At 46.3% G+C, this 23208-nt stretch overlaps 1 protein-coding gene across 1 annotated transcript in view; it reads right to left on the bottom strand.

Moving 5' to 3' along the window:
* LOC139419367 (F-actin-uncapping protein LRRC16A-like) overlaps positions 1-23208 on the bottom strand; it is a 208182-nt gene that overhangs the window by 36861 nt on the left and 148113 nt on the right. The window contains exons 19-23 of the mRNA XM_071169311.1: positions 21646-21745; positions 20961-21015; positions 9798-9970; positions 8634-8702; positions 757-850 (exon numbers count right to left, since the gene is read on the bottom strand). Of these exons, the coding sequence (XP_071025412.1) occupies positions 757-850; positions 8634-8702; positions 9798-9970; positions 20961-21015; positions 21646-21745 (491 nt within the window). The remainder of the gene's footprint in view (positions 1-756; positions 851-8633; positions 8703-9797; positions 9971-20960; positions 21016-21645; positions 21746-23208) is intronic.

Genomic DNA, 23208 nt, shown 5'->3' with positions numbered 1-23208 from the left:
GCATCCTCAGTCTTCTCTGGGCTTTAAGAGACTGACTCACCTTGAGCAGGGCATCCTCAGTCTTCTCTGGGCTTTAAGAGACTGACTCACCTTGAGCAGGGCATCCTCAGTCTTCTCTGGGCTTTAAGAGACTGACTCACCTTGAGCAGGGCATCCTCAGTCTTCTCTGAGCTTTAAGAGACTGACTCACCTTGAGCAGGGCATCCTCAGTCTTCTCTGGGCTGGCTTTGAGAGCCTGACTCACCTTGAGCAGGGCATCTTCAGTCTTCTCTGGGCTTTAAGAGACTGACTCACCTTGAGCAGGGCATCCTCAGTCTTCTCTGGGCTTTAAGAGACTGACTCACCTTGAGCAGGGCATCCTCAGTCTTCTCTGGGCTTTAAGAGACTGACTCACCTTGAGCAGGGCATCCTCAGTCTTCTCTGGGCTTTAAGAGACTGACTCACCTTGAGCAGGGCATCCTCAGTCTTCTCTGGGCTGGCTTTAAGAGACTGACTCACCTTGAGCAGGGCATCCTCAGTCTTCTCTGGGCTTTAAGAGACTGACTCACCTTGAGCAGGGCATCCTCAGTCTTCTCTGGGCTGGCTTTGAGAGACTGACTCACCTTGAGCAGGGCATCCTCAGTCTTCTCTGGGCCGGCTTTAAGAGACTGACTCACCTTGAGCAGGGCATCCTCAGTCTTCTCTGGGCTTTAAGAGACTGACTCACCTTGAGCAGGGCATCCCCAGTCTTCTCTGGGCTTTAAGAGACTGACTCACCTTGAGCAGGGCATCCTCAGTCTTCTCTGGGCTGGCTTTGAGAGCCTGAGACGCATCGATGATGGGGATAGGCATGAACCGGATGGTGAAGTTTCTGTCAAGGAGATGGACGGTCTCATAAATTTAGCATAGTTTAAACAGATAGTATAATGTACTTATTCATTCCAGTCATATTTAACCAGATATTGGCATTCATATTTAAACAGATATTATGACCCAGTTAGTTATAGAAATATGAATTGGTTTAAAAGCCAGTCTTGAACTAACACAGTATCTGATTCAACTAATGTGATTCTTTTAGCATTATAATGCATACAGTATCTGATTCAACTAATGTGATTCTTTTAGCATTATAATGCATACAGTATCTGATTCAACTAATGTGATTCTTTTAGCATTATAATGCATACAGTATCTGATTCAACTAATGTGATTCTTTTAGCATTATAATGCATACAGTATCTGATTCAACTAATGTGATTCTTTTAGCATTATAATGCATACAGTATCTGATTCAACTAATGTGATTCTTTTAGCATTATAATGCATACAGTATCTGATTCAACTAATGTGATTCTTTTAGCATTATAATGCATACAGTATCTGATTCAACTAATGTGATTCTTTTAGCATTATAATGCATACAGTATCTGATTCAACTAATGTGATTCTTTTAGCATTATAATGCATACAGTATCTGATTCAACTAATGTGATTCTTTTAGCATTATAATGCACACAGTATCTGATTCAACTAATGTGATTCTTTTAGCATTATAATGCATACAGTATCTGATTCAACTAATGTGATTCTTTTAGCATTATAATGCATACAGTATCTGTGTGTGTGTGTGTGTGTGTGTGTGTGTGTGTGTGTGTGTGTGTGTGTGTGTGTGAGGGCCCAGCCCCTGGCTGCTGACAGAGAGAAGAGCAGGTCTGAAACAAGCCATTTCATCTCCTAATTGATTGAGACTTGACATCATTAAGTGAGGTTACTGATCCTCTGTAGTTGGAAAGTCAGCCCAGAATAGTACATTAATAATGAGAGAGAGAGAGAGAGAAAGAGAGAGAGACAGAGAGAGACAGAGACAGAGAGAGACAGAGAGAGAGAGACAGAGAGATAGAGAGAGACAAAGAGAGACAGAGAGAGAGAGAGAGAGAGAGAGAGAGAGAGAGAGAGAGACAGAGAGAGACAAAGAGAGAGACAGAGAGAGAGAGAAAGACAGAGAGAGACAGAGAGAGACAGAGAGAAAGAGGTAGAGACAGGGAGAGACAGAGACAGACAGAGACAGAGAGACAGAGAGAGAGAGAGAGAGAGAGAGAGAGAGAGAGAGAGAGACGGAGAGACGGAGAGACGGAGAGACGGAGAGAGAGAGAAAGAAGTCTGGGACTGAACTGATTGAGTGTCTGTCCCTCAGGTGAAGCAGCTCAACGGTAGATTCATTCTTTATATGTAGTCAGAAAGGCCTCAGTGTGTCACTAAAGGGAATAGTTAATGACTGAACCTTACAGAGACTCAGTGACGACCAGCTCCCACGATACCTGATCTAACACACTCCTCTACATAACTGGAACCTCCTTCAAACACGGCTCCTCTGGGACAACTAGAATATACATCCACTCACTATAGGGGCTTTGATCAACAGTCTCACAACAAGCCAACGCTCCGGAAACATCTTGGGATTGATATCACCGTTTGGTTAAATCTCTTTTGTATTTATCGAGATGCAGCTTTACGTCTCCGAGGGACAGCTAAGGAACTGGCCCAATACGTTCAGTCAGACCGACCTGACGTGTCACTGTTCCTCAGTGAAATCACAGCCAGAGCAGGTAGCAGACTGAAACGGGTCTATTCAGACAGGGGAACAGGTTTGGCCGATGGGAATATGAGGTCGGGGAGAACATATAGCAAGCAGCCTATACAGTAGTAATAAACCCAGGGTGTTTACCTAAAGATGGCCACTTCTCTAGTAAACCCAGGGTGTTTACCTAAAGATGGCCACTTCTCTAGTAAACCCAGGGTGTTTACCTAAAGATGGCCACTTCTCTAGTAAACCCAGGGTGTTTACCTAAAGATGGCCACTTCTCTAGTAAACCCAGGGTGTTTACCTAAAGATGGCCACTTCTCTAGTAAACCCAGGGTGTTTACCTAAAGATGGCCACTTCTCTAGTAAACCCAGGGTGTTTACCTAAAGATGGCAACTTCTCTAGTAAACCCAGGGTGTTTACCTAAAGATGGCCACTTCTCTAGTAAACCCAGGGTGTTTACCTAAAGATGGCCACTTCTCTAGTAAACCCAGGGTGTTTACCTAAAGATGGCAACTTCTCTAGTAAACCCAGGGTGTTTACCTAAAGATGGCCACTTCTCTAATAAACCCAGGGTGTTTACCTAAAGATGGCCACTTCTCTAGTAAACCCAGGGTGTTTACCTAAAGATGGCCACTTCTCTAATAAACCCAGGGTGTTTACCTAAAGATGGCCACTTCTCTAGTAAACCCAGGGTGTTTACCTAAAGATGGCCACCTCTCTAGTAGTTTACCTAAAGATGGCCACTTCTCTAGTAGACCCAGGGTGTTTACCTAAAGATGGCCACTTCTCTAGTAGTTTACCTAAAGATGGCCACCTATCTAGTAGTCCCAGGGTGATTACCTAAAGATGGCCACTTCTCTAGTAGTTTACCTAAAGATGGCCACTTCTCTAGTAAACCCAGGGTGTTTACCTAAAGATGGCCACTTCTCTAGTAGTTTACCTAAAGATGGCCACTTCTCTAGTAAACCCAGGGTGTTTACCTAAAGATGGCCACTTCTCTAGTAAACCCAGAGTGTTTACCTAAAGATGGCCAGTTATCTAGTAGACCCAGGGTGTTTACCTAAAGATGGCCACTTCTCTTGTAGTTTACCTAAAGATGGCCACTTCTATAGTAAACTCAGGGTGTTTACCTAAAGATGGCCACTTCTCTAGTAAACCCAGGGTGTTTACCTAAAGATGGCCACTTCTCTAGTAAACCCAGGGTGTTTACCTAAAGATGGCCACTTCTCTAGTAAACCCAGGGTGTTTACCTAAAGATGGCCACTTCTCTAGTAGTTTACCTAAAGATGGCCACCTATCTAGTAGTCCCAGGGTGATTACCTAAAGATGGCCACTTCTCTAGTAGTTTACCTAAAGATGGCCACTTCTCTAGTAAACCCAGGGTGTTTACCTAAAGATGGCCACTTCTCTAGTAGTTTACCTAAAGATGGCCACTTCTCTAGTAGACCGAGGGTGTTTACCTAAAGATGGCCACTTCTCTAGTAGTTTACCTAAAGATGGCCACTTCTCTAGTAGACCGAGGGTGTTTACCTAAAGATGGCCACTTCTCTAGTAGTTTACCTAAAGATGGCCACTTCTATAGTAGACCCAGGGTGTTTACCTAAAGATGGCCACTTCTCTAATAAACCCAGGGTGTTTACCTAAAGATAGCCAGTTATCTCTTAGCTATAGTCCCTCTTCCCTGGACTCTATGTAAACTGGAAACCATATATCCTGAGGATGCATTTATTGTAGCTGACAGTGAGGTGAAGAAGGCGTAACAGCGCCTCTTCAACCTCAGGAGGCTGAAGAAATGTGCCTTGTCACCCAAAACCCTGACAAACTTTTACGGATGCACAATCGAGAGCATCCTGTCGGGCTGTATCACCGCCTGGTACGGCAACTGCACCGCCCTCAACCGCAAGGCTCTCCAGAGGGTGATGAGGTCTGCACAACGCATCACCAGGAGCAAACTACCTGCTTTCAGGTCAGGACACCTACAGCACCCGATGTCACAGGAAGGCCAAAAAGATCATCATGGACAACAACCACCCGAGCCACTGCCTGTTCACCCCGCTACCATCCAGAAGGCGAGGTCAGTACAGGTGCATCATAGCTGGGACCGAGAGACTGAAAAACAGCTTCTATCTCAAGGCCATCAGACTGCTAAACAGCCATCACTAACACAGAGAGGCAGCTGCCTACATTGAGACCCAATCACTGGCCACTTTAATAAATGGATCACTAGTCACTCTAAACAATGGCACTTTAAACAATGGCACTTTAATAATGGCACTTTAATAATGTTTAATGTTTACATATCTTACATCACATGTATAGACTGTATTTTATACCATCTATTGCACCTTGCCTATGCCGCTTGGCCATCGTTCATCCATATACTTATATGTACATGTTCTCATTCCATCCCTTTAGATTTGTGTGTATTAGGTAGTTGTTGTGGAATTGTTAGATTACTTGTTAGATATTATTGTACTGTTGGAACTAGAGGCACAAGCATTTCACTACACTCGCATTAACATCTGCTAACCATTTGTATGTGACGGTCTCTCTCCCTCTCCCTTTCCCCTCTCTCCCTATCTCCCCCTTCTCTTTCCCTCTACCCTCCTCTCTCCCTCTACCCTCCTCTCTCCCTCTCCTATCTCCATCTCTCCCCTTCTCTCTCCCTCTCCCCTCTCCATCTCTCTCTCTCTCCCCACTCTCTCTCTCCATATCTTCCCGTTCTCTCTCCCTCTCCATATCTCCCCTTCTCTCTCCCTCTCCCCTCTCCATCTCTCTCCCTCTCCCCACTCTCTCTCTCCATATCTTCCCTTTCTCTCTCCCTCTCCCCACTCTCCCCCTATCTCCCATTCCCTCTCCCTCTCCTCTCTCCATCTCTTCCCTTCTCTCTCCCCTTTATCCCCCTCTCTCTCCCCATCTATCCTCTCCTATCCTCTCTCCATCTCTCCCCTCCCTCTCCCCTCTTCTCTCCACCATGTGTACCACAGGGTACACATCCATCCTCATCACAAAACAAATGACAAATCACCAGCCTCCCAGATTCCTCACAGGGCGCTAGTTAAGCATCCAGCCAACGTTCATTGTTATGCAGCAATTACAGAATGTAGATTCTATTTAAATGAGGATGAAACAAAGAAAATGCCCAGACACTCATGACTGAGTGGATCCTAATCTCATTCAGCTCTAACTTCATAGACAGCCAATCACATGGTGCCCTGTCTGCTGCTTGTCTGCCATTCCTCTCTCTCTCTCTCTCTCTCTCTCTCCCCCCCCCCCCCCACCCTCTCTCTCTCTCTCTCTCTCTCTCTCTCTCCCCCCCCCCCCCCACCCTCTCTCTCTCTCTCTCTCTCTCTCTATCCTATTTCTCTCCTGCTGCACCCTCCACTCTCTCTTTTCCTCCCCCCTCCTCTACCTCTCTCTCTCTCTGCTAACCTCCTCTCTACCCCCCATTCAACCCTCTCTCTCTCCCCCTCCACCCTGTCTGTGCTTCCAGGGATGAACAGCAGGCCCAGAGCCAAGCAGAGCAGAGAGGTACACAATAACCACACTGTTTTCTTTCCTCACCACAGCAGCCTGCTGTATCATCATTTGTATTCTGGAAGTGTTTCTGGTCATAATAATTCACCACAGTAGTGGTTAGAGTGGAGGGACGGCAGGTAGCCTAGTGGTTAGAGTGTAGGGACGGCAGGTAGCCTAGTGGTTAGAGTGGAGGGACGGCAGGTAGCCTAGTGGTTAGAGTGTAGGGGCGGCAGGTAGCCTAGTGGTTAGAGTGGAGGGACGGCAGGTAGCCTAGTGGTTAGAGTGGAGGGACGGCAGGTAGCCTAGTGGTTAGAGTGTAGGGGAGGCAGGTAGCCTAGTGGTTAGAGTGGAGGGGCAGGCAGGTAGCCTAGTGGTTAGAGTGTAGGGACGGCAGGTAGCCTAGTGGTTAGAGTGTAGGGACGGCAGGGTAGCCTAGTGGTTAGAGTGGAGGGACGGCAGGTAGCCTAGTGGTTAGAGTGTAGGGGAGGCAGGTAGCCTAGTGGTTAGAGTGGAGGGGCAGGCAAGTACCCTAGTGGTTAGAGTGGAGGGACGGCAGGTAGCCTAGTGGTTAGAGTGGAGGGGCAGGCAGGTACCCTAGTTGTTAGAGTGGAGGGACGGCAGGTAGCCTAGTGGTTAGAGTGTAGGGACGGCAGGTAGCCTAGTGGTTAGAGTGGAGGGACGGCAGGTAGCCTAGTGGTTAGAGTGTAGGGGCGGCAGGTAGCCTAGTGGTTAGAGTGGAGGGACGGCAGGTAGCCTAGTGGTTAGAGTGTAGGGACGGCAGGTAGCCTAGTGGTTAGAGTGTAGGGGCGGCAGGTCGCCTAGTGGTTAGAGTGTAGGGACGACAGGTAGCCTAGTGGTTAGAGTGTAGGGACGGCAGGTAGCTTAGTGGTTAGAGTGTAGGGACGGCAGGTAGCCTAGTGGTTAGAGTGTGGGGACGGCAGGTAGCCTAGTGGTTAGAGTGTAGGGACGGCAGGTAGCCTAGGGGTTAGAGTGTAGGGACGGCAGGTAGCCTAGTGGTTAGAGTGTAGGGACGGCAGGTAGCCTAGTGGTTAGAGTGGAGGGGAGGCAGGGTAGCCTAGTGGTTAGAGTGTAGGGACGGCAGGTAGCCTAGTGGTTAGAGTGTAAGGACTGCAGGTAGCCTAGTGGTTAGAGTGTAGGGACGGCAGGTAGCCTAGTGGTTAGAGTGGAGGGACGGCAGGTAGCCTAGTGGTTAGAGTGTAGGGACGGCAGGTAGCCTAGTGGTTAGAGTGTAGGGGCGGCAGGTAGCCTAGTGGTTAGAGTGTAGGGGCGGCAGGTAGCCTAGTGGTTAGAGTGTAGGGACGGCAGGTAGCATAGTGGTTAGAGTGTAGGGACGGCAGGTAGTCTAGTGGTTAGAGTGTAGGGACGGCAGGTAGCCTAGTGGTTAGAGTGTAGGGACGGCAGGTAGCCTAGTGGTTAGAGTGTAGGGACGGCAGGTAGCCTAGTGGTTAGAGTGTTGGGATGGCAGGTAGCCTAGTGGTTAGAGTGTAGGGACGGCAGGTAGCCCAGTGGTTAGAGTGTAGGGGCGGCAGGTAGCCTAGTGGTTAGAGTGTAGGGACGGCAGGTAGCCTAGTGGTTAGAGTGTAGGGACGGCAGGTAGCATAGTGGTTAGAGTGTAGGGACGGCAGGTAGTCTAGTGGTTAGAGTGTAGGGACGGCAGGTAGCCTAGTGGTTAGAGTGTAGGGACGGCAGGTAGCCTAGTGGTTAGAGTGTAGGGACGGCAGGTAGCCTAGTGGTTAGAGTGTTGGGATGGCAGGTAGCCTAGTGGTTAGAGTGTAGGGACGGCAGGTAGCCCAGTGGTTAGAGTGTAGGGGCGGCAGGTAGCCTAGTGGTTAGAGTGTAGGGACGGCAGGTAGCCTAGTGGTTAGAGTGTTGGGATGGCAGGTAGCCTAGTGGTTAGAGTGTAGGGACGGCAGGTAGCCTAGTGGTTAGAGTGGAGGGACGGCAGGTAGCCTAGGGGTTAGAGTGTAGGGACGGCAGGTAGCCTAGGGGTTAGAGTGTAGGGACGGCAGGTAGCCTAGTGGTTAGAGTGTAGGGACGGCAGGTAGCCTAGTGGTTAGAGTGTAGGGGCGGCAGGTAGCCTAGTGGTTAGAGTGTAGGGGCGGCAGGTAGCCTAGTGGTTAGAGTGGAGGGGCGGCAGGTAGCCTAGTGGTTAGATCTCCATTGGTCCTCTGGTCATATTCACTACAGTACTAGCTAGATCTCCATTGGTCCTCTGGTCATATTCACTATAGTACTAGCTAGATCTCCATTGGTCCTCGGGTCATATTCACTACAGTACTAGCTAGATCTCCATTGGTCCTCTGGTCATATTCACTACAGTACTAGCTAGATCTCCATTGGTACTAGTACTAGGCTACCTGCCTGCCCCTCTCTGACATCTCTTTCCAGAGGCTCTTCCATCCTCCTCCTCTCCTCCTCGAGACATACTCATTTGACTGCTACATCCTTCCTGTTACAGCTTACAGACACACAGACACACAGACACACAGACACACAGACACAGACAGACAGAATCCCATTGCTACTCACTTCTCCAGAGCAGCTGCTACATCCTGGAGACCTTGAGGACTGATGTTGTTCTTATCCCAGATCACCGTCCTGGTGAAACAAATCAGAATCATCAATCACATATCAAACCGTCTGAGACAGTCCTCTCCTCTCCAAACCATCCCACTGTCTTGTTTCTACGGTAACACACTTTAACAGAGAGACAAACTGAGACAGTCCTCTCCTCTCCAAACCATCCCACTGTCTTGTTTCTACGGTAACACACTTTAACAGAGAGACAAACTGAGACAGTCCTCTCCTCTCCAAACCATCCCACTGTCTTGTTTCTACGGTAACACACTTTAACAGAGAGACAAACTGAGACAGTCCTCTCCTCTCCAAACCATCCCACTGTCTTGTTTCTACGGTAACACACTTTAACAGAGAGACAAACTGAGACAGTCCTCTCCTCTCCAAACCATCCCACTGTCTTGTTTCTACGGTAACACACTTTAACAGAGAGACAAACTGAGACAGTCCTCTCCTCTCCAAACCATCCCACTGTCTTGTTTCTACGGTAACACACTTTAACAGAGAGACAAACTGAGACAGTCCTCTCCTCTCCAAACCATCCCACTGTCTTGTTTCTACGGTAACACACTTTAACAGAGAGACAAACTGAGACAGTCCTCTCCTCTCCAAACCATCATCAGAGTGTCTGAGACAGTCCTCTCCTCTCCAAACCATCATCAGAGTGTCTGAGACAGTCCTCTCCTCTCCAAACCATCATCAGAGTGTCTGAGACAGTCCTCTCCTCTCCAAACCATCATCAGAGTGTCTGAGACAGTCCTCTCCTCTCCAAACCATCATCAGGGTGTCTGAGACAGTCCTCTCCTCTCCAAACCATCATCAGAGTGTCTGAGACAGTCCTCTCCTCTCCAAACCATCATCAGAGTGTCTGAGACAGTCCTCTCCTCTCCAAACCATCATCAGAGTGTCTGAGACAGTCCTCTCCTCTCCAAACCATCATCAGAGTGTCTGAGACAGTCCTCTCCTCTCCAAACCATCATCAGAGTGTCTGAGACAGTCCTCTCCTCTCCAAACCATCATCAGAGTGTCTGAGACAGTCCTCTCCTCACCTTAGTTTGCTGTTGATCTGCAGGGCCTTGGCCAGCATCAGAGTGTCTGAGACAGTCCTCTCCTTACCTTAGTTTGCTGTTGATCTGCAGGGCCTTGGCCAGCATCTTAGCCCCCATGTCCCCCATGGCGTTCCCACTGATATCCACCCTGGTCAGACTGGTGTTGCTGCCCAGAGCATTCAGCACAATGGTGAGGTCCGTCTTCAGCTTAGAGTCAGCCAGGGACAGAGACGTCAGGGGCTGCAGGGGGACAAGGGATACTCAATCATTCATTCAATCAATTACATTTATTTATATAGCCCTTTTACATCAGCTGAGCTCTTACAGTAACCCAGCCTAAACCCTAACCCTTTTACAGTAACCTCAGCCTAAACCCTAACCCTTTTACAGTAACCCAGCCTAAACCCTTTCACAGTAACCTGAGCCTAAACCCTAACCCTTTTACAGTAACCTCAGCCTAAACCCTAACCCTTTTACAGTAACCCAGCCTAAACACTAACCCTTTTACAGTAACCTCAGCCTAAACACTAACCCTTTTACAGTAACCTCAGCCTAAACCCTAACCCTTTTACAGTAACCTCAGCCTAAACCCTAACACTTTTACAGTAACCTCAGCCTAAACCCTAACCCTTTTACAGTAACCTCAGCCTAAACCATAACCCTTTTACAGTAACCCAGCCTAAACCCTTTTACAGTAACCTCAGCCTAAACCATAACCCTTTCACAGTAACCTCAGCCTAAACCCTAACACTTTACAGTAACCTCAGCCTAAAGCCTTTCACAGTAACCCAGACTAAACCATAACCCTTTTACAGTAACCCAGCCTAAACCCTTTACAGTAACCTCAGCCTAAACTCTAAGAGCAAGCAGAAACAAAAGCACAGTGGCCAGGACAAACTAGAGAGGAACCAGTCTCAGAGGGGAGGCCCAAGAAGACTCAGTCTCCACAATGCTAATCGATGCTCCCATGTTGAAGAAAAAAAACGGTGAAAGTTATTCCTCTCGTTAGACTCGTTCTCTTTGATAGGCGTCTTGACTTTGAGCTTAGAAACAGTAAAACGTGAGAAAATATACATAATTTCAAAAAGCAACTACATTATTGGCCCGAATTTCATACCTTTTTACAGCTTGGCAGCTCAAGTCTTCATCACTTTGATCTCATTAAACTAAGTCCACAGACACAGCACCTCTCAGCAGGGAGATCAATTAACATAGGATCATTTTTTGCCTGACATTTCACATTTCTGGGGGGATTTTCCTGACATAATAAATGAAATGGGTGCCTCAGATATCCAAATGCAAAGCCTACAACCGGGATGAAATGCAGACAGACTTAGAGGCACAGCGTCGAGGTCAAAGCCAACGTCAAGCTTTTAAAAACATCTCATCTCTGCTCAGCAGGGAGCTGCATGTAGATTGACTAGATTTGAAACCATTTGGCCCGTTTTGACTGACTACTAAAAGACCTTGACCAGAGAGATTATAGCCACAGCTCACACAGCTAACTGAAGAATAGCTTAGTATCCTGCTGGTTTGGTAGAGGGGGAGAGTGAGACGAGGGAGGGGGAGACGGGGGAGGGGGAGAGTGAGACGAGGGGAGACGGGGGAGGGAGTGACGGGGGGAGTGGGAGAGTGAGACGAGGGGAGACGGGGGAGGGGGAGAGTGAGACGAGGGGAGACATTGACCAGAGAGATTATAGCCACAGTTCACACAGCTAACTGAAGAATAGCTTAGTATCCTGCTGGTTTGGTAGAGGGGGAGAGTGAGACGAGGGGAGACAGGGGAGGGGGAGAGTGAGACGAGGGGAGACGGGGGAGGGGGAGACGGGGGAGAGTGAGACGAGGGGAGACGGGGGGAGGGGGAGAGTGAGATGAGGGGGAGAGTGAGACGAGGGGAGACGGGGGAGGGGGAGAGTGAGACGAGGGGAGACGGGGGAGGGGGAGAGTGAGACGAGGGGAGACGGGGGAGGGGGAGACGGGGGAGAGTGAGACGAGGGGAGACGGGGGGAGGGGGAGAGTGAGATGAGGGGAGACGGGGGAGGGGGAGACAAGCAGGGAGCAGACATCAAAAACTGCGTTATGCTGACTCTGTTCTGTCTGGTTCAGAGTTAAACTACTGACTCTGTTCTGTCTGGTTCAGAGTTAAACTACTGACTCTGTTCTGTCTGGTTCAGAGATAAACTACTGACTCTGTTCTGTCTGGTTCAGAGTTAAACTACTGACTGTTCTGTCTGGTTCAGAGTTAAACTACTGACACTGTTCTGTCTGGTTCAGAGTTAAACTACTGACTCTGTTCTGTCTGGTTCAGAGTTAAACTACTGACTCTGTTCTGTCTGGTTCAGAGATAAACCACTGACTCTGTTCTGTCTGGTTCAGAGTTAAACTACTGACTCTGTTCTGTCTGGTTCAGAGTTAAACTACTGACTCTGTTCTGTCTGGTTCAGAGTTAAACTACCGACTCTGTTCTGTCTGGTTCAGAGTTAAACTACTGACCCTGTTCTGTCTGGTTCAGAGATGAACTACTGACTCTGTTCTGTCTGGTTCAGAGATAAACCACTGACTCTGTTCTGTCTGGTTCAGAGATAAACTACTGACCCTGTTCTGTCTGGTTCAGAGATAAACTACTGACTCTGTTCTGTCTGGTTCAGAGTTAAACCACTGACTCTGTTCTGTCTGGTTCAGAGATAAACTACTGACTCTGTTCTGTCTGGTTCAGAGTTAAACCACTGACTCTGTTCTGTCTGGTTCAGAGATAAACTACTGACTCTGTTCTGTCTGGTTCAGAGATAAACCACTGACTCTGTTCTGTCTGGTTCAGAGTTAAACTACTGACTTTGTTCTGTCTGGTTCAGAGATAAACCACTGACTCTGTTCTGTCTGGTTCAGAGTTAAACTACTGACACAGTTCTGTCTGGTTCAGAGTTAAACTACTGACTCTGTTCTGTCTGGTTCAGAGTTAAACTACTGACTCTGTTCTGTCTGGTTCAGAGTTAAACTACTGACTCTGTTCTGTCTGGTTCAGAGATAAACTACTGACTCTGTTCTGTCTGGTTCAGAGTTAAACTACTGACTCTGTTCTGTCTGGTTCAGAGTTAAACTACTGACTCTGTTCTGTCTGGTTCAGAGTTAAACTACCGACTCTGTTCTGTCTGGTTCAGAGTTAAACTACCGACTCTGTTCTGTCTGGTTCAGAGTTAAACTACTGACACTGTTCTGTCTGGTTCAGAGTTAAACTACTGACTCTGTTCTGTCTGGTTCAGAGTTAAACTACTGACACTGTTCTGTCTGGTTCAGAGTTAAACTACTGACTCTGTTCTGTCTGGTTCAGAGTTAAACTACCGACTCTGTTCTGTCTGGTTCAGAGTTAAACTACCGACTCTGTTCTGTCTGGTTCAGAGTTAAACTACTGACACTGTTCTGTCTGGTTCAGAGATAAACCACTGACTCTGTTCTGTCTGGTTCAGAGTTAAACTACTGACCCTGTTCTGTCTGGTTCAGAGTTAAACTACTGACTCTGTTCTGTCTGGTTCAGAGATAAACCACTGACTCTGTTCTGTCTGGTTCAGAGTTAAACTACTGACCCTGTTCTGTCTGGTTCAGAGATAAACCACTGACTCTGTCTTGTCTGGTTCAGAGATGAACTACTTATTATTTCATAACATCTTTGGTCTGGTTCAAACCCAGGCATCCAGACTACTGCTGCACTATAATGTACACTCCCCTACGTACAGCGCGTACTTGGACAGTGACTCTAAAACGTTACATTTGGCTTTATATTCCAGAATTTGGGGATTTGAGATTAAACGTTTTATATGGCGGTCGACAGTACAGAATGTCACATTTTATTTGGGGGTATTTTCATACATATCTGTTTTACCATTTAGAAATGAATGCACATGAATAAGTATTTGGACACATGTTATTATAGTGTATAACATTTTGGTAAAAGTTGAGTGTTTGGTCCCATATTCTTAGCACACAATGACAACATCAAGCTTGTGACTCCACACACTATGTGGATGCATTTGTAGTTTGCTTTGGTTGTGCTTCAGATTATTTTCAGAAATTAAATGGTAATTTGAGTCACTTTTATTGTAAATAAGAATAGAATATGTTTCTGAACACTTATACATACATCTTTATTGAACCTTTATTTAACCAGGCAAGTCCGTTAAGAACAAATTCTTATTGAACCTTTATTTAACCAGGCAAGTCAGTTAAGAACAAATTCTTATTGAACCTTTATTTAACCAGGCAAGTCCGTTAAGAACAAATTCTTATTTACAATGACGGACTACCCCGGCCAAACCCGGGCGACGCTCGGCCAATTGTGCGCTGCCCAATCACGGCCGGTTGTGATACAGCCTGGATTTGCACCAGGGTGTCTGTAGCACTGAGATGCAGTGCACCAATCGGGAGCCCCATCCAATAGATGTGAATACCTCCACGGTCATGGATAATCATGGTAGCGTCAGGTCTCTCATTCAGAAGATGGTGTGCGGGAGCAGAGGCATCTTTGAATTAGTTCTGTGTAAAATAATATTTAAATCAGTGGAGGCTCCTCAGAGGAGGAAGGGGAGGACAATCCTCCTCACTGAATTTCATAAAAATGTAAATAGTGATACGCTAAAAAAGTTATCCTTTTTAGATAAAACAATGCTAAATATAATCACATCACCAAATAATTGATTAAAACACACTGTGTTGCAATGAAGGTCTACAGTAGCCTCAGCAGCACTCTGTAGGGTAGCACCATGGTGTAGCCGGAGGACAGCTAGCTTCAACCCTCCTCTGGGTACATTGACTTCAATACAAATCCTAGGAGGCTCATGGTTCTCACCCCCTTCCATAGACTTACACAGCAATTATGACAACTTTCGGAGGATGTCCTCCAACCTATCAGAGCTCTTGCAGCATGAACTGACATGTTGCCTACCCAATCATAAGATCAGAGAATGAATCTAGTACTGAAAGCATAAGCTACAGCTAGCTAGCACTGCAGTGCATAACATGATTAATCTGGTACTGAAAGCATAAGCTACAGCTAGCTAGCACTGCAGTGCATAACATGATTAATCTAGTACTGAAAGCATAAGCTACAGCTAGCTAGCACTGCAGTGCATAACATCATGAATCTAGTACTGAAAGCATAAGCTACAGCTAGCTTGCACTGCAGTACATAACATCATGAATCTAGTACTGAAAACATAAGCTACAGCTAGCTAGCGCTGCAGTGCATAACATGATGAATCTAGTACTGAAAGCATAAGCTACAGCTAGCTAGCGCTGCAGTGCATAACATGATGAATCTAGTACTGAAAGCATAAGCTACAGCTAGCTAGCACTGCAGTGCATTAAATGTGGTGAGTAGTTGACTCAAAGAGAAAGACAATAGTTGAACAGTTTTGAACAAACTTAATTTCTTCCAAACTTAACTTTTTTCCAGAATTAAGGAGAAGCAAGAGAGAAAGTGAGTGAGAGAGAAAGCTCTGTATATTTCGTAGTATATATTTTTTTTAACTTTCACGTACTCAGCTAGCGTATGCAGCTAGCTAGTTTAGCCTACTCAAACACCCAGCTCAAACAGAGAGGGATGCTATGTTAGCTAGCTGGCTATGGCTATCCAACAGAGAGGGATGCTATGTTAGCTAGCTGGCTATGGTTATCCAACAGAGAGGGATGCTATGTTAGCTAGCTGGCTATGGTTATCCAACACAGAGGGATGCTATGTTAGCTAGCTGGCTATGGTTATCCAACACTGGAACTCTTCCAAGTCAAGGTAAACATTTGGTTTTATTAATTTATTGCTAAACTGCTTGCTGCTGACTGTACACTGTACTGCATGATTGTAGCGGGTTTACTAACGCGTTAGTTTGAGTACTTCTAGCCAACTATGACGGACAACAATGTATGCTGTGTGTAGCGGCTAGCGGTCATGATATGAAGGTTTAGCTTGGAAAGTTTTTTTTGTCTGGTCACAGACAGCTGATGTGTTGTGCACTGAAGTCCACAACTGAAGGGAAAAGGTGAGAGGAGGAGAGCGTGTAGATAGATGTAAGAAGGAATTATATATACAACGAGCTGCTTGAATGTGGCTGCTATGAAAGCGAACTGTGTTTGCGTGTGATCAGTGGTGTATTCATTGCGTTGAAAAACGTTTCTTAAACGAAAGCAAATGAAACAGGGATAAACATACCTGAATTTGTCCAATAGAAACTCTCGTTTGCAACTGTTGGACTAATGACTACACCCTAGATCAGCTAGATGTAGGCAAGAGTATTGAAGGCGAAATGTGTCACCTTGATTACTCAAATTTCTCTCTACCTGTGCACCTACGTTGTAAACTTTTATTCATAGTCTAGGTTGTATCAACATCATGATGGGTATAGGGGAAATTACAGTATCATGTAGTAGCCTAAACCTATCGATGTTACATTGAGCTGGGTGAATGGAATATGAATGACAGTCATCCAATATGCTGTAATAGAAATAAGGCCATGTTAAAATAAATAAATCATCCTCCCTAATCTCAAACGGCACCAACCGCCACTGTAAAACATATACTTTTTTCCTGTATATTCTTATCCCATAAATCAGGGTTCAGACAGACAGTGGCAAGTCAAATTCAAGGACTTTCAAGTACGTACTTTTTCAAGAACTAATATTTATTTTCAAGAACCGCCAGGTCGCAGTTGTAAATGAGAACTTGTTCTCAACTAGCCTACCTGGTTAAATAAAGGTGAAATAATATATATATATTTTTAAAATATATTTGTAATTGTTCATATTATGCCATTGCTTCTAGTCGCCACCAGATGGCAGTATATCGCTACGACCTCATGAGAAAAAAAAAACAACTTAGTATTCATCACTACCTTACAAGTTCTACTCAATAATACTTTGTTTCACTACTTACTACATACACGAGTGGTAAGTCAGGCCTGATGATGTTGTAATTTGAGTAGTGATGAGCAGAGTTGTAATATGAGTAGTGATGAGCAGAGTTGTAATAGGAGTAGTGATGAGCAGAGTTGTAATATGACTAGTGATGAGCAGAGTTGTAATATGAGTAGTGATGAGCAGAGTTGTAATATGAGTAGTGATGAGCAGAGTTGTAATATGAGTAGTGATGAGCAGAGTTGTAATTTCAGTAGTGATGAGCAGAGTTGAAATATGAGTAGTGATGAGCAGAGTTGTAATATGAGTAGTGATGAGCGGAGTTGTAATATGAGTAGTGATGAGCAGAGTTGTAATATGAGTAGTGATGAGCAGAGTTGAAATATGAGTAGTGATGAGCAGAGTTGTAATTTGAGTAGTGATGAGCAGAGTTGTAATATGAGTAGTGATGAGCAGAGTTGTAATATGAGTAGTGATGAGCAGAGTTGTAATATGAGTAGTGATGAGCAGAGTTGTAATTTCAGTAGTGATGAGCAGAGTTGAAATATGAGTAGTGATGAGCAGAGTTGTAATATGAGTAGTGATGAGCAGAGTTGTAATATGAGTAGTGATGAACAGAGTTGTAATGTGAGTAGTGATGAGCAGAGTTGTAATATGAGTAGTGATGAGCAGAGTTGTAATTTCAGTAGTGATGAGCAGAGTTGAAATATGAGTAGTGATGAGCAGAGTTGTAATATGAGTAGTGATGAGCAGAGTTGTAATATGAGTAGTGATGAGCAGAGTTGTAATATGAGTAGTGATGAGCAGAGTTGTAATATGAGTAGTGATGAGCAGAGTTGAAATATGAGTAGTGATGAGCAGAGTTGTAATTTCAGTAGTGATGAGCAGAGTTGTAATATGAGTAGTGATGAGCAGGGTTGTAATATGAGTAGTGATGAGCAGAGTTGTAATATGAGTAGTGATAAGCAGAGGTGTAATATGAGTAGTAATGAGCAGAGAGTTGTAGTTTGAGTAGTGATGAGCAGAGTTGTAATATGAGTAGTGATGAGCAGAGTTGTAATATGAGTAGTGATGAGCAGAGTTGTAGTTTGAGTAGTGATGAGCAGAGTTGTAATATGAGTAGTGATGAGCAGAGTTGTTATATGAGTAGTGATGAGCAGAGTTGTAATATGAGTAGTGATGAGCAGAGTTGTTATATGAGTAGTGTTGAGCAGAGTTCTGGGACATTCACATTACTACACAATTCCAGCTTAATGACTGTGTTTTTATTGGACATTTGGGAATCTATTCGTTAATAGCTACAGAAAAGCATCTTGCTTCCGTCTGGCAGCTTTAGTGTCGCCGGTCGGGAGAACGGTCACCAGAACGAGGAGCACGGAATATCGCGGGCGCCCCATAAATGAGGCGATTGGCCCCCAAAAACTCTGGAGGTTGTTGCAGAGAAATGTGACATAATGTTCGACGTGTATAAAGTGTTGGTCCCATGTTTCATGAGCTGAAATAAAAGATCCCAGAAATGTTGTAATTTGCCCAGCATTTTAGCTATCGATGTGATGTTTTGGCGACTCCTCAGTTCTGTCCCTGGCTGAGTGGCAGTGTGTGTGGAATGAGCTCGCCTGGCAACCACAGCACCAAACACATGAGGAAATACAACTTGGTTGTCTGCCTGGAAATTAATTCGCAAGACCAATCCATTTTTCTAATATTTTTCATTAAACATATTTGATCATTATCTGTTCTCCTCTCATTTTAATTCAAGTACTTTTCAAGTACCAACTTGAGAAAATATCAGACTTTCAAGGCAATCCAGTACCTGAATTTCAGAGTGCTAAATTCAAGTACTTTAAGCACCTCACTCACCTTGTGAGAACCCTGATAAATGGATCAAATTGAGGGGGCACTTCGATGTCCCCTTCCAGACCGGCCCGTGTTCCCACACAGAGACGTGTTGGGGCTGGAAGGGGACAACTCTGAGGAGGTAGACTACACTCAGTAGGGTCTAGGGATGCAACATTCCCACCCTACACTCTTAGAAAAAAAAGGGTTCCAAAAGGGTTCTTCGGCTGTCCCCATAGGAAAACCATTTCTGGTTCCATGTAGAACCCCTTTAGTTCCAGGTAGAACTCTTTTGGGTGCAATGTAGAACCCCTCTGTGGAAAGCGTTCTACCTGGAACCAAAAAGGGTTCTACCTGGAACCAAAAATAATGTCCTATGGGGACAGCCGAAGAACCCTTTTCGGTTCTAGATAGCACCATTTTTCCCCCAAGAGTGTACGGGCCATGGTCAAAAGTAGTGCACTATAAAGGGAATAGGGATTTGGGATGCAACCAAAAAAACAGGACATTTCCTGTCTATCTCTATGGTTCTATCTGTGTAGACACACAGAATACTACGATTATGTAACATCAATTGAAATAAAACTCGTTGATTTCTACCTCTCTATAAGAAGAAAGCAAAGCCGCCTCCCACCAACATGTCATTGTATGTGTTGCGTTTGGGTGCAGTCGTCTGAACGAGGCCCGTGGGGAAGTACAGACGGTTGTTGCTGAACGCAGAAAGACGGGTAGAAATCACTGTGTTTGTCTTTCCTGTTTTCTCTCGCCTCACTGGAGACATACTGATTCTTTCTGTTTCTCCTCCTCGTACTGTCTGGCACTGGGATCTGTCTGGCACTGGGGTCTGTCTGGCACTGGGATCTGTTTCTCCTCCTCGTACTGTCTGGCACTGGGATCTGTTTCTCCTCATACTGTCTGGCACTGGGATCTGTTTCTCCTCCTCATACTGTCTGGCACTGGGATCTGTTTCTCCTCCTCGTACTGTCTGGCACTGGGATCTGTTTCTCCTCCTCATACTGTCTGGCACTGAGATCCGTTTCTCCTCCTCATACTGTCTGGCACTGGGATCTGTTTCTCCTCCTCATACTGTCTGGCACTGGGATCTGTTTCTCCTCCTCATACTGTCTGGCACTGGGAGCCAGAGAGGAGATAATATCAGAGAGATATCACACACCCTAAACCATCTCAGCCCAGTCTGCCAAGAAGCCAAGCCAGATGTCTCTATGTGGACCTGTACCCTGACATGTCATGCAGTAATATACATTCAGAGAGGTTACATCCCTCACTCTGCCCTCCACAGCATTCAGAGAGGTTACATCCCTCACTCTGCCCTCCACAGCATTCAGAGAGGTTACATCCCCACACCACTACCAAGCCCCCTCTCCCTCCACCCCAGACACAGTGATTCTACCCCACCACTACCAACCCCCCTCTCCCTCCACCCCAGACACAGTGATTCTACCCCACCACTACCAACCCCCCTCTCCCTCCACCCCAGACACAGTGACGGAGCAGAGATCCAGAATAACACCATCCCCTGTAGTCAGAGCAGCCCAGGCTGAGGGAGGGTTGACAGGGATAATACCCAGAGGAAGGCTGGGATTTACTGTAATATGTACAGAAATGATCCAGAGAATGATGAAACATGCTGTAATGTATTTATTAAACCTTTATTTAAAGGACCAGTGCATTCAAAAATGTGATTTTCCTGTGTTTTATATATATTTCCACACTATGATGTTGGAATAACATTATGAAATTGTGAAAATGATAATAAAGCCATTTTAGTGTAAGAGCTGTTTGAACAGACAGTCTGTTTTGGTGGGGTGGAGTTTTGGCCTGCCTGGTGACATCACCAGTTAATAGACCAATAAGAAAGAGCGTACCAAACCTCTCTGCCAATAAGAGAGGGGAGGCAGGGTAACCTAGTGGTTAGAGCGTTGGACTAGTAACCGGAAGGTTGCAAGTAAAAATCCCCGAGCTGACAAGGTACAAAATCTGTCGTTCTGCCCCTGAACAGGCAGTTAACCCACTGTTCCTAGGCCGTCATTGAAAATAAGAATTTGTTCTTAACTGACTTGCCTAGTTAAATAAAAATAACAGCTAGCTTTCAGTTTTCTCAGACAGTCCAGCAAAGTTCTTGTTTGAGAAATTGCTTTTTGCTAAGAAGCTATTTCTGCTTCTTTTTGACCATTTTAATTGAAAACAATCACAAGAAGGTAAAACATTTTTTTACCCAGAAATGATTTGAAATTTAGATAAAAATGGCTGTATTGAACCTTTAACCACGTGGGTCTCCTTGAGATAAAACGTCGGTCTCCTCAAGAGACACCTGGACCAAGACAGCGGCAGCAACACATCCGTTTCAGACAGTAATACTTGCTGCTGTGTAGCCTGGCAGCTGAATTAAGTGTTACGAAACCACCTCGGTTAACTAGGAAAGAGACTCAGGGTTTCTCTGATCATGACATTCAACTCATACTGATGGAAAACTCACCGATTCCTCTTCCTGAATCATATGAACCAGATTGTCCAGGACAGGGGCCAGATTTCTGAGAAACAAAGACAACCGGTAATGAGGTTTATAAAGACTAAAAACAATGACAATATGGAGATACAATGGTGTGTAACCAACCGTATGTGTGTTTGGTAAGGAATGTGTTGTGTGTTTGGTAAGGAATGTGTTGTGTGTTTGTTAAGGGAGGTGTTGTGTGTTTGTTAAGGGAGGTGTTGTGTGTTTGTTAAGGGAGGTGTTGTGTGTTTGTTAAGGGAGGTGTTGTGTGTTTGTTAAGGGATGTGTTGTGTGTTTGTTAAGGGATGTGTTGTGTGTTTGTTAAGGGATGTGTTGTGTGAATGCTTCCATCTCCAGCCAGACAGTAAGGATGTTGGTCCTGACCCAGCCCTCCCCCAGTGCTGACCAAGCCCTCCCCCAGTCCTGACCCAGCCCTCCCCCAGTGCTGACCCAGCCCTCCCCTAGTGCTGACCCAGCCCTCCCCCAGTGCTGACCCAGCCCTCCCCCAGTGCTGACCCAGCCCTCCCCCAGTGCTGGCCCAACCCTCCCCCAGTGCTGACCCAGCCCTCCCCCAGTGCTGACCCAGCCCTCCCCCAGTCCTGACCCAGCCCCCCCCAGTGCTGACCCAGCCCGCCCCCAGTGCTGACCCAGCCCGCCCCCCCCATCGTACTTGGACTTGATGTTGTTGAAGTTCTTCCCCAGTGAGAGGTGTCGGATGGATCGGTTCTTGGCCAGCCACACGAGCAGAGTGGACAGGTCAGAGTCCAGACCTGGAGGAAACACAAACCAATCATCTAAAAAGGCATTCTGGGAGCCAAAGCAGTGACACACCCGATTCAACCAATCAGCTAATCACAGTCTTTAAATAAATCATGATATTAGTCGAGTCAGCAGCACTACTGGGTTGGTTGGGCTGGAGGAAAAGCCTACAGCCAGACACCCACACAACCCTATATACCCAGACACCCACACACCCCTATATACCCAGACACCCACACAACCCTATATACCCAGCCACCCACACAACCCTATATACCCAGCCACCCACACAACCCTATATACCCAGCCACCCACACAACCCTATATACCCAGCCACCCACACAACCCTATATACCCAGCCACCCACACAACCCTATATACCCAGCCACCCACACAACCCTATATACCCAGCCACCCACACAACCCTATATACCCAGCCACCCACACAACCCTATATACCCAGCCACCCACACAACCCTATATACCCAGACACCCACACAACCCTATATACCCAGCCACCCACACAACCCTATATACCCAGACACCCACACAACCCTATATACCCAGCCACCCACACAACCCTATATACCCAGCCACCCACACAACCCTATATACCCAGCCACCCACACAACCCTATATACCCAGCCACCCACACAACCCTATATACCCAGCCACCCACACAACCCTATATACCCAGCCACCCACACAACCCTATATACCCAGCCACCCACACAACCCTATATACCCAGCCACCCACACAACCCTATATACCCAGCCACCCACACAACCCTATATACCCAGCCACCCACACAACCCTATATACCCAGCCACCCACACAACCCTATATACCCAGCCACCCACACAACCCTATATACCCAGCCACCCACACAACCCTATATACCCAGCCACCCACACAACCCTATATACCCAGCCACCCACACAACCCTATATACCCAGCCACCCACACAACCCTATATACCCAGCCACCCACACAACCCTATATACCCAGCCACCCACACAACCCTATATACCCAGCCACCCACACAACCCTATATACCCAGCCACCCACACAACCCTATATACCCAGACACCCACACAACCCTATATACCCAGCCACCCACACAACCCTATATACCCAGACACCCACACAACCCTATATACCCAGCCACCCACACAACCCTATATACCCAGCCACCCACACAACCCTATATACCCAGCCACCCACACAACCCTATATACCCAGCCACCCACACAACCCTATATACCCAGCCACCCACACAACCCTATATACTCAGCCACCCACACAACCCTATATACCCAGCCACCCACACAACCCTATATACCCAGCCACCCACACAACCCTATATACCCAGCCACCCACACAACCCTATATACCCAGCCACCCACACAACCCTATATACCCAGCCACCCACACAACCCTATATACCCAGCCACCCACACAACCCTATATACC

Source organism: Oncorhynchus clarkii, chromosome 2 (assembly GCF_045791955.1).
Source record: "Oncorhynchus clarkii lewisi isolate Uvic-CL-2024 chromosome 2, UVic_Ocla_1.0, whole genome shotgun sequence".
Lineage (NCBI taxonomy): Eukaryota > Metazoa > Chordata > Actinopteri > Salmoniformes > Salmonidae > Oncorhynchus > Oncorhynchus clarkii.
The sequence above is the reverse complement of the archived record's forward strand: the minus strand, read 5'-3'. Positions and strand labels throughout refer to the sequence as shown.